The 13,135-nt window shown below is 43.4% G+C and overlaps 1 protein-coding gene across 1 annotated transcript in view; it reads left to right on the top strand.

The window, feature by feature from the left end:
* The window catches only part of LOC124113498, a 54,686-nt gene extending 46,497 nt beyond the window's left edge, over positions 1-8,189 (top strand). Inside the window, exon 5 of the mRNA XM_046473864.2 lies at positions 7,803-8,189. Coding sequence (XP_046329820.1) covers positions 7,803-7,856 — 54 coding nt within the window. The 3' untranslated portion in view covers positions 7,857-8,189. The remainder of the gene's footprint in view (positions 1-7,802) is intronic.
* Positions 8,190-13,135: the final 4,946 nt, after the last annotated feature.

Raw genomic sequence — 13,135 nt, 5'->3', positions numbered from 1 at the left:
TATAGTACATTAGTGAGACATATAGCGGAGTATAGTACATTAGTGAGACATATAGCGGAGTATAGTACATTAGTGAGACATATAGCGGAGTATAGTACATTAGTGAGACATATAGCGGAGTATAGTACATTAGTGAGACATACAACGGAGTATAGTACATTAGTGAGACATACAGCGGAGTATAGTACATTAGTAAGACATATAGCGGAGTCAACATTGTATACATAGTACATTAGTGAGACATATAGCGGAGTATAGTACATTAGTGAAACATATAGCGGAGTCAACATAGCATAGTAAATTATTATTTCAAATTCCCTATACTTTAACTAAAGCTCATGCGAATATGATATTGTCCTGGAATTCACGTCCAATATATACACTGTTCGATGTATTAATGCATTCCACGTGCCAAATAACGATCTAACTGTGGCTATAGCCCTTCAGTTAAACCTGCGCAAACATTAATCAATACTAATTATCGACTGAAGTAAATGAATGTTTAATTAATCCGTAGGCTATATATATTGCGGAAGCTTTAAAATAATCGAATCTCGGCCAGAAAATCCAGTGATTGATGTTATGAACAAAGACCGACGCCGTGGAATACGGCGACATGCAACCAGCCACGTCACCGAGCCTCACCACCCCATCCAATCAGGCAGCTCCTACAACCAGCATGGGCTGCTGGGGACCAAATCTAACGGGGGCTCCCCACGACGGACAAGATTATGAAGATGTAGGGGTTTGTTCCTGAGGCATCCACATCAACATCAACATCAACATGTCATAACCTGGTTACCGTAAACGGTGGGGTGGCTTGCTTAAAGCGTTGGACGATCGTTATGTGAGCGTTACGCGAGGGGCGGTGCTGACATCTGTGGATCAGTATGTAGGGTTTGATTCTGCCTCCTAATATAAGTATAATGTGTTAAGCCCATTCCTTTTGCCCCCAGTCGTGTTGTTGCAGGAATATAAATGTCTGCGGCGTAAAACAATAGTTATGTTGTAGAACGTGTGTAACTTAAATTAATAACCTGAGGCGGGGTGTCAAATATCTGCTCTTTTCCCCGTCCTGGTTTTCCGATATTTATAGGTTCTCCGCTCACGCCTGACTGACAGCCGCAACACTTACGCTCTAAACGGCAGTTTCTGCCCGAGCGGCCAACACCACGCTCCGAGAAAATCTCCTCTCATGAAATCACACGTAATGCAATATGTCAGATATTTCGCATTTTGTAATATTTCTTCGTAACGTTATCGACGAACTGATGCGAGAATAATTTTAAATTAAATAGGAGCACACAGCGTCAGAGCACTAGAACATATCGACCCACAGCGTTGAAAGTCAAGCTGGGACTATTAAAAAATCTCAAAATGTCCCATCACGTTGTGATACAAGTATCCCAATATTTGTTTGAACTTGGGTTGGTGATTGGTGATCACATTGCCAAATAATCGAAGCTCGGCAACTAAGTTTGAATTTAAGCCTGCTAATTATATTCATGAAATACACCATGTCCGTCACGTGTCAGAAAGGAAACATGGCGGTCAATATGTCTTTGTGACGAACAGCGAAAGATTGACGAGGTATTGAGTCTGAACACTTCGTAATGAGGTGACGTCATATTGGTAGTGGGGGTCTGGTGGGGGTGTTGGGGGTGTTGGGGGGGTGGGGGGTGGGGGGGGGGGAGGTGTTACTCTAACGCTGGCGGAAGAAGTGGCAACAACACAGATCATTCTAACGATGTTCAGGTCACAGGGTGCTAAGACGTCAATGAGGACGCAATGCGCTGGTGTGAGTTGCGTCCCTTAGGCGTGCCAGTATCCTGTCACCGTGGGTTCGAGTTCCTATTTCACCCTGAATATAATTCTTGATTTGGCTGGACCCCCTGGACCCCCTGGACCCCCCTCTGGATCCACCTGTGGTGGGGACTGAATTTCAGCTGAGACGGGCCTGATTGAACCCGTCACCCTCGCTCTGCTTGCCCGACTGATCAGTGATCACCGGGGGACGATGATCCCTGATCTGGCACCGATTGTCTGTCTTGGTGTAGACGTTAAGATAGTGACTTGTGTCAATCTGAAACATTGTCTGTCTTGGTCTAGACGTTGCAATTAGTAAATTGTTTTAACCTGAGACAATGTTTGTTTTTAATTAGGGTAGTTTTCAACTACTAGATTGATATACATCAAATGATATGAAATAGAGACTAATAAAATTGGTTTTGAATAACCTGACTGATTGTCTAGGACTGATGATTTACACTGGCCAAGTCGTCCTTTAACATTGCTCAAACAACAGAAGTACCACTCGATCTGTCTCGTCACTGGATGTATTAGCGTCAGGTATATCAGAGACTCCATAGTTCCTGAGGAGATGCTGATTGGGGCTGATGATGTTGAATGGATTGATAACTTAATAACTCAGAATTACCGCTATGGCCAATGTTGGGATATTTATTTTGTTTGTTTGTTGTTTAACTCCGTACTCGGCAATATTCCAGCTATATGACGGCGACCTGTAAATAATCCAGTCTGGAAAAGACAATCCAGTCATTGACATCATGTACGTCGATCCACGCAATTGGTAAACGATGACTTGCATCAACCAAGTCAGCGAGCCTGACCACCCGATCCGGTAAATCGCCTCTTACGACAAGCATACAGTAAACTACGGTTATAACGAACTCAAAGGGACTACTATTTTTAGTTCGTTATAACCGTAGTTCGTTATAAACATATATACAGCATAACCACAGCAAATAGTCGGGACTAAAAAGTAAGTTCGTTATTTCCGTCAGTTCGTTATAAGCGTGTTCGTTATAACCGTAGTTTACTGTGGTTGCCTTTTACGGCAAGCATGGGTTGCTGAAGACCTATTCTCACCAGAGTCTTCACGGGGAACCTATATCAGATAGTTGTCAAAGGGTGCATTGTTAGCTACAGATGGTTCGAAACTTGTCTGGCATTGTGTGAGTTAATCATGAGCTGGGTAATTGTATGAGTTAGAATTGTTGAGTTGTATTGGTATGGCTGGATTGAGTAAGGCAGGAGAGTTAGATATAAGTTAAGCAGTGATACGTTAATACACATGTCATGACTTTATATCCTTTTACGCCCTGTGGAATATGTCAGATAATCGAGACTGGTTAATCTCTGGCGTTGAGGTTTGGGAATTACGAGTTGGGCACACGAGTTATGAGTGGTGCAGGAGAGGTAGTTAGGAAGGCGAGTGTAACTCTACAACCAGTGTTCACCTCTCTGTGTTTCCGCCAAATTACGTTGACCAAACACACCTCCCGATCTCGTCCAATTCTCCCTTGACTACAGGCGGGGTCTTTGATCGAGTATCGCTCCTGCCATTTATAAACGCGCGTCGTTCCGGGTATTTGCGTTGTTCACGAGTAAGCTGTGTAATTGATGTTCAATAACTAGCCCTTGGTCATTGCTCTGGCTATTACAGGCCACACGAGTGATGTATGTTGACTTGGTAAACACACGGTGGAGGGACGCACGTGATATTGAGTTGTATTGGAATGGCTGAATTAATTACTTCCAGTCCCGGCAATACACACACACACTCACACAGACAGGCAAAATATGTTTGTGGGATTTGTCTAAGTAGATTATGGAGAGTGTTTCGGATGTTTGAAGAAATAACAAGCTACATGTAGTCTTTAATGGTCCATTGCCATCAGTTGACATTGCAATGAACAGAAACACGTTGTTGCACTGTATGTCAACGCTCCTGGGTTAACTCACACATTCAGAATAACTGAAATACTTTTCAAAGCGGCGTAAAAGGTAACTCACTCACTATCGTGATTGTACAGTGTTACAGTTTGGGGGTTATACCCTACATACACACAGGGGCGGTCAGGTAGCCTAGTGGTTAAATCGTTCGCTCGTCACGCTGAAGACCTGGGTTCGATTCCCGACATTGGTACAATGTGTGAAGCACATTTCTGGTGACCCCCGTCGTGATATTGCTGGAATATTGCTAAAAGCGGCGTAAAACCATACTCACTCACTCACTCACTCACTCACATACACACAGTAGGTGGTCCTCAAACACTGGAATTCATTGAAAGTATACAATGAGAAGTGAATGTATCTGTTACTTAGGTGTGCCAGGATGTTGGTGATGAGTACTTAGATGTGCCAGGATGTTGGTGATGAGTACTTAGATGTGCCAGGGTGTTGGTGATGAGTACTTAGATGTGCCAGGATGTTGGTGATGAGTACTTAGATGTGCCAGGATGTTGGTGATGAGTACTTAGATGTGCCAGGATGTTGGTGATGAGTACTTAGATGTGCCAGGTTGTTGGTGATGAGTACTTAGATGTGCCAGGATGTTGGTGATGAGTACTTAGATGTGCCAGGATGTTGGTGATGAGTACTTAGATGTGCCAGGTTGTTGGTGATGAGTACTTAGATGTGCCAGGATGTTGGTGATGAGTACTTAGATGTGCCAGGATGTTGGTGATGAGTACTTAGGTATGCCAGGATGTTGGTGATGAATACGTAGATGTGCCAGGATGTTGGTGATGAGTACTTAGGTGTTCCAGGATGCTGGTGATGAGTACTTAGATGTACCAGGGTGTTGGTGATGAGTACTTAGGAGTGCCAGGGTGTTGATGATGAGTACTTAGATGTGCCAGGATGTTGGTGATGAGTACTTAGATGTGCCAGGGTGTTGGTGATGAGTTCTTAGATGTGCCAGGATGTTGGTGATGAGTACTGAGATGTGCCAGGATGTTGGTGATGAGTACTTAGATGTGCCAGGATGTTGGTGATGAGTACTTAGGTGTGCCAGGATGTTGGTGATGAGTACTTAGGTGTGCCAGGATGTTGGTGATGAGTACTTAGATGTGCTAGGTTGTTGGTGATGAGTACTTAGATGTGCCAGGATGTTGGTGATGAGTACTTAGATGTGCCAGGATGTTGGTGATGAGTACTTAGATGTGCCAGGATGTTGGTGATGAGTACTTAGATGTGCTAGGTTGTTGGTGATGAGTACTTAGATGTGCCAGGATGTTGGTGATGAGTACTTAGATGTGCCAGGATGTTGGTGATGAGTACTTAGATGTGCCAGGATGTTGGTGATGAGTACTTAGATGTGCCAGGGTGTTGGTGATGAGTTCTTAGATGTGCCAGGATGTTGGTGATGAGTACTGAGATGTGCCAGGATGTTGGTGATGAGTACTTAGATGTGCCAGGATGTTGGTGATGAGTACTTAGGTGTGCCAGGATGTTGGTGATGAGTACTTAGGTGTGCCAGGATGTTGGTGATGAGTACTTAGGTGTGCCAGGATGTTGGTGATGAGTACTTAGATGTGCTAGGATGTTGGTGATGAGTACTTAGATGTGCCAGGATGTTGGTGATGAGTACTGAGATGTGCCAGGATGTTGGTGATGAGTACTTAGATGTGCCAGGATGTTGGTGATGAGTACTTAGGTGTGCCAGGATGTTGGTGATGAGTACTTAGGTGTGCCAGGATGTTGGTGATGAGTACTTAGGTGTGCCAGGATGTTGGTGATGAGTACTTAGGTGTGCCAGGATGTTGGTGATGAGTACTTAGATGTGCCAGGATGTTGGTGATGAGTACTTAGATGTGCCAGGATGTTGGTGATGAGTACTTAGGTGTGCCAGGGTGTTGGTGATGAGTACTTAGATGTGCCAGGTTGTTGGTGATGAGTACTGAGGTATGCCAGGATGTTGGTGATGAGTACTTAGATGTGCCAGGTTGTTGGTGATGAGTACTGAGGTATGCCAGGATGTTGGTGATGAGTACTGAGGTATGCCAGGATGTTGGTGATGAGTACTTATGTATGCCAGGATGTTGGTGATGAGTACTTAGATGTGCTAGGTTGTTGGTGATGAGTACTTAGGTATGCCAGGATGTTGGTGATGAGTACTTAGATGTGCCAGGATGTTGGTGATGAGTACTGAGGTATGCCAGGGTGTTGTTGATGAGTACTTAGATGTGCTAGGTTGTTGGTGATGAGTACTTAGGTGTGCCAGGGTGTTGGTGATGAGTACTGAGGTATGCCAGGATGTTGGTGATGAGTACTTAGATGTGCTAGGTTGTTGGTGATGAGTACTTAGGTGTGCCAGGGTGTTGGTGATGAGTACTTAGGTATGCCAGGATGTTGGTGATGAGTACTTAGATGTGCCAGGTTGTTGGTGATGAGTACTGAGGTATGCCAGGATGTTGGTGATGAGTACTTAGATGTGCCAGGTTGTTGGTGATGAATACTTAATAAATTTATAGAAAACGTGACTTAAATACATCTCTCAAGGCAAGACACACAACGATCAATGACAGTTCCAAGTATGAAGACAACTCATGCTAAACCTGAGCACTGGGTGCTGAACAGACTCTCACTCTGCTGGACGGCACGAAGCACTAATGAGAGGTTATGGGACAAGATTACAAATAGATAGTGGTTCCTGGCAAAATATTAGCTAAGTATGCAAATTGGGTCATTAAAATGTGATTAAGGATGAATTCATGTTCTTTTGAAATGTTCATTGAATGAAGAGATAAAAGAAAACTATGTACCAAGAGAATATACAGATACATCTTTTAATTCATTTTGTATTGTCATGAGCGAAAGTCTAACACCCGTTGTAGAATAAGGATAAGTAGGATAATTATCAGTTTTCGATAATTATGTCTCCTTAAACTGTTCATGTATGTATAGCTATATTTACCAAAATGATTAATTAATATGTGTCGCTGTAAATGAATTGAATGGAATGGTGTGATAAGTAATATAACATGTATCTAAATAGCTGAAGCAGAGCACAAATGATCGAAGGAAATCAATGTAACGACCGCTCAGCGGAGGCTGTGTACTTTTGCTTACACAATAACTCGATACAAGGACTGATCATTAGCTCACTTGACACGTATGCAAGTAAAGGTTTTAAGAAACAACATTTAGTCACTCCCATTATATTTTCAGTCATATCTGATGAGACGATATCGTTCGTTTTAACAGGACCGTATGTGTTGTAATTCCACTGGTTGGTTGTCGAGTTCTTCACACGAATTGGTTACTTTTGCACAAAAGGCAGTTTTATAGGGTTAAACATAACATCGTATACGAAGTGGTTTTAGAGGAAACTTACGGATACATATGTGTACTATTATTTTAGAGGTCAAACAAGCATAATTCTGTGTACTATCTGTTGTTTGGAGTTCAATAGGTATTATCATGTATGGGTGATATTCGGATAATTATGCATACGAAGTATCGCCTTTGTACAAATGAGGTGAGGTGAAACTGGGTTTAATGTCCCGTCCAAGATTATTGCACTTATATACCGACGTGCATGCACGTGTGTGTGTGTGGCTGCTTGTATTAGTCCGGACTGATGCCGATTTATAGCGCTAGCCCACTGAGATACCTTGCCGCAGTTTAACATGAATACCCCACTCAGACACAGTATACTGACTCCGAGCCGACCAGTCCTTGTTTTACCCCCTAAATGCCGAGCGCAAGACAGGGTAACAAGTACCATCTTTTAACGTCTTTTGGTATGACGCGGGCGGGGGTCGAATCCCGGACCTTCCTCTCTCCGGGCGAACGCTCTACCACTAGACCACGGAGGCGGTGTGTACAAATTAAAGGGGAAAAGCTTCATAGCAAATCTCACACATCATGTGTTGCTATTGTACTTGTATGTTCAGGGCTATGCAAACCTAACATATCATATTTGACATGCATATATTACATGTTACTAATTCAACTATCAACTAATCTGTATTATGTTTCGTGCATATTTTCAGGCAGAACAAGACCTATGGGAAAGACTGATGGCATCTCGAACAATGCGTCATTGAGTCACGTGACCTCTGACGTCATCATCCTGTCGCCCGGATGCAAAATGTAAGGCTGCATAACACCATTCCTTCCTCCTGGATTAGACGTTTACCGCCCATGGTCTGCCGCTGAGAGAGAGAGCGAGAGATGATTGCCGACATACGCCCTTGACGGACATTTTCAAAAATAAATGTTTCTTTTCAGAAATTGCACGTTAAAACTTTGATATTCGTATAGGTCGAGAGTGAACACACAATAGTTGTCAGAGTGCTGTCTGGGTACCGTGTCTTTGACTTTGTTACTGATGTTGAAACGACACTTCATGGAATAAACTTCATGTTTTCACAAAAAAAGATATTTGCCTTTTATTTATCGAGGGTAGCCTAGTGGTTAAAGCGTTCTCTCGTCAGGCCTTAGACCCGGGTTCGATTCCCCACATGGGTACAATATGTTGAAGCCCATTTCTTGTGTCCCCCGCGGTCATAATGCTGGAATAAAAGCGGCGTAAAACCATACACGGTTATTCACTCACTCACTTGCATTGAAACATTGAATAATATGGAACCCAATTAACAACTAGAGTGATATACGTCACAAACATGTTCCTTTGAAAACGGACTCATGAATTCATGTTTGAGTCACTTGAATGACAGTGACAGGATAGCCTTTTATTCGGAGCCAAGTCCCCCTTTAAAGGATTCCCAACAGCGAGGATGACTTCATGCATATACTGCGGGGTGCTGCAATGTCGGCTCACACAGACCGTAATTACTTATAAGCTGCAGAATCTCTGTACTTATACAGAATAATTGGTAAATGCGCTATGGTTTCACTGGACTTCTGGTTCATCCCTTGATTGTCTGGTTTGTTCAGGGCAGGACATGGTTACCCTGCTACCGGTAGGGCAGGACATGGTTACCCTGCTACCGGTAAGGCAGGACATGGTTACCCTCTTCGCGAACGTCCGATGTCATCACTGATCTTCAGCGCTCCATTCACACAATTTTCACTTATTTTGCCCTTTACGTCAAATGGAATACCACGATGTTTCGGTGGGTAACCAAGACTGATTCATGTATATACAGTAAACTACGTTTCTAACGAACACGCTTATAACGAACAGACGGATGTAACGAACCGTTTTGTTTTGTCCCGGCCATTTGCTCAACGAACAGATTAAAGGCTTATAATTATGTATATGCGGAAGACATGCGTATAACGAACTACGGTTATAACGAAGTAAAATTAGTGGTCCCTTAGTTCGTTATAAGTGTAGTAAACTGTAGTCACAAATGTACCCATTTCAAGAAACGAAGCAGAATCCTTGACAGGAAAGCATGGCCCCCAATAATCAAAAGACGTATGTAGACACCCGGCTGTGTACGGTGCAACCAGTTACTGTTGCAAAGATACATGCTTGGACGTGTTTATTGTTTGTAAGTACGCTACAGTGCTGCTCCTTGCTGCTTCATCAGGTCAAAACGGATGTTTCTATTTTCTAAATGCCATAAAGAGTTCACAATATGTCAGCTGATATGATTACAGACAGACAGACAGACAGACAGAAACACACACACACACACATACACACACACACACACACACACACACACACACACACACACACACACACACACACACACACACACACACACACACACACACACACACACGCAACACACACACGCACACACCATACATACACAGACAGACAGGTGTCTTGGTGTACAAGACAATAGCATTAGAATAAATAATAATATGATAAAGATGCCGGACAAAATAATATATCACCAGGCTTATGTTACCCCCTCACACACACACACACGCCACACACCACACCACGCCACCCACCACAACACACACACACACACACACACACACACACACACACACACACACACACACACACACACACACACACACACACACACACACACACACACACACACACACACACACACACACACACACACACACAGGCGTCTTGATGTGCAAGATAATGTAACATTCTAAGGTGTAACAGCCAACACACACAACAGCATTTGAAGTTATCTGATGTTATATAACTGAAACACGAGATAGTTCTTTCATCCACGTTAGACATGTACTATCAGAGAACAACAAATTGAGTTAATTTTCTCTTTTACATGTTTTAACACGTTGTGGTTCGATGGCCAACTTTTTGTTTTGAAAACTAAAGCTGGATTTCTCGCGTTCACAAATCAAAATTGTTTCCAAGACAGCTAAATGAGACACGAGCATGTTTTACATAATCCTACAGGGACTAAATTGTGAATCATCAAGTTCAAACTGACGCAATTTAACAGTCACAATGTCGTTGTCACATTGCATCACGGCATATTGGCAGACAAATGATGGCTTTAATATTCCATGGAGGTATGTTTTTGTTTTGGACTGAGATACAGAATATACGTGTATATGGTTTATCCCCAGGGGAAAATGACGTGGATATAGAGAGGAATAAAATTAAAGCTTGACGATTTCGTGCGATGGTGGAATTTGATTACAATTAACACAAGAGAACCATTCATCCCATATGACCTTTCCGATTTTCAAAATGGCCGCTACCTTCACATAAAGGGACCCGTTACTTTCCTGGTTACTTGAAAGTGTATTTGATTAAAGTGATGGTTATCTACAAAGCAGACTGTCGGCCCCTGCAGCTTAGAGAGGATATCCATGGAACAACTTGCCTGGGGTGTCAACTCTGCTCTCATCCTTACGCCGTCTTTATTCTTCCTCATTCACATAATGTCCACCAGCCACTCTCTACCAGATTCCATGGCATGCATCAGTGTCTAGCTACCTTAACTGCAACAATATGTCTACTCTCTTGTATTGCAACAATCGTCTACCCTCCTCTACTGCAACAATTTGCCGTCAATTATCTACAACAATATGTCTACCTCCCCCAACTGCAACAATGTCTTCCCTCCTTTGAGGGACAATTGTCTTCTTTCCTTTATTTAAGGATTAAAGTTGTATTTGCTGACGTTCATCAGCCGATGAAGACAGTGCCTTACATGAGCAAATTCCATGATGCGCGAAGCGTGAGACAACTTCAATCTTTATATTGACAGATACATAAATCATAACAAAACAATCCATTAAACATCAAACTTTAATCATTTAAAGCGAACTATATGGACGCGGAGAGTCGTGACGTCGTGGCGTCATCCGCCCCACACATTCCATTTAGAGTGACATCCCTTGGTTTTACAAACGGCAGAAAATGGCGGCTACGGCTACTTGAAATAAAAGTTGCACCCAGTAAAGTTAGCGTTGGAAAGAAATCCAGACCCGGCTGATGCTAAAAATGGAATGATATTAACGTTCTATGAACTTTGGGTGTGTGTTTGAGTCATACTACGGCTGCTGATGACGGGGATTACCGCTTGAGGCGGCGCGGTTGGATTTTCCGAAGCAATACACGACAGTGTGGAGCTCAGTGATTTCTTTTGGTAAGTCGAGCATTCTCTGTTATAGCTTCGAATGGACGCTTCATTTCGGTGACCCGACGTAAACATGATCTCTCTGGCTTCAAAGCCTGCATCATTCAAAGCCTGAATCGATGTCGCTCTCAGTTTTCCATAATGATTTTTTAATGTTATTTTTAGACAATGAGGAATCCCCCCTAAAGTAGTTCTGTATGTCTCCGCTCCATTGACAACGTAATCACGTGACATACTGACGTTCATCGGGAAACGAACGACAGTTAGTTTGGTAGTGTTCACCTGGGCGAGGTCACCCACTACTGTCAATATTACACAATGTGTTTTCCCTCTACAGCAGCAATGTGTCTATCCTACCACTACTGCACGAAAGTGTCGTCCCTCATCTACTGTCACAACTTCCCTACTTCACTCAACTGCAAAAATGTGTCTTCCCTCATCTACTGCAACAATGTGTCTTCCCTCCTCTACTGCAACGTGTCTTCCCTCCTCTACTGCAACAACGTGTCTTCCCTCCTCTACTGCAACAACGTGTCTTCCCTCCTCTACTACAAAAATGTGTCTTCCCTCCTCTACTGCAACAATGTGTCTTCCCTCCTCTACTGCAACGTGTCTTCCCTCCTCTACTGCAACAACGTGTCTTCCCTCCTCTACTGCAACAAAGTGTCTTCCCTCCTCTACTGCAACAACGTGTCTTCCCTTCTCTACTGCAACAAGGTGTCTTTCCTCAACCACTGCAACAATCTATCTACCTCCCTCAACTGCATCCAGATGTCTTCCCTTCTCCACTGCATGAATGTGTCTACTGCATCTACTGCAACAATGTCTATTCCCTCCTCTCCTGCAACAACGTGTCTATTCGCTTTCTCTGAATACTATATTAATCACTATAGAATATGGTCCTCATGATTTTTCAATCGCCGTCTTGTTGAACCCGCAGAGGTCAGCTAGCCGGCCTGTACGGACATAATGACGTCATGATGTTTAATTTGACGTCACTTGTTTGTCACGTCACAATTGAACCTGTCTGACCGCTGAACCACTAAACTCTAACGATACATTCATTACATATGTCAGCAGTAGGGCTGAACGTTGGTTTGCACCTCTCACTTGAAGTCTCGTTGTGCTCATCCGTCTCGCTGTGAAACCCCTCCCCGGTGTCCCCCGCCGTGATATTGCTGGAATATTGCTAAAAACGGCGTAAATCCATACTCACTCACTCACTCACCCGTCTCGCTGTGAAACCCCTTCCCGGTGTCCCCCGCCGTGATATTGCTGGAATATTGCTAAAAACGGCGTAAAGCCATACTCACTCACTCACTCACTCACCTATCCGTCTCGCTGTGAAGCCCCGTTCTGGTGTCCCCCGCCGTGATATTGCTGGAATATTGCTAAAAGCGGCGTATATCAATACTCACTCACTCTACAACTTATCCGTCAAAATCGCAACACATGTAACATATTCATCAACACGAGGTCAAAAATGTTTATTTCTGGTCCGACTTTTAAACACGTCCACGGATACACGTCCACGTAGTTCCCGGTGACAAATTATTGCAGGTAGGACACATGTAGGGAATCCTAGAAGGGCCATTGTCGCGTTGTAGCATTGTCGCTTTGTCGCCTTATGGTAAAATAACAACAAAAAATATTTATAGCGCGCAAATTCGACAATGCGACAATGCGACAAATGGCCAAAATGTCGCGTTGTCGCGCTTTTTGACACTAATTTTGACACCTTTTGCTTGTTTTTGTAAAGGCGACAACGCGACATTGTCCCTTCTAGTGTTCCATACTTACTGAGCATGTCCACAGCAGATACTTTA

This window comes from Haliotis rufescens, unplaced genomic scaffold, assembly GCF_023055435.1.
Source record: "Haliotis rufescens isolate VD_foot unplaced genomic scaffold, xgHalRufe1.0.p SCAF_6, whole genome shotgun sequence".
Taxonomy (NCBI): Eukaryota; Metazoa; Mollusca; class Gastropoda; order Lepetellida; family Haliotidae; genus Haliotis; species Haliotis rufescens.
Note: the sequence above shows the minus strand (reverse complement) of the source record. Positions and strands in the feature narration are given on the sequence as shown.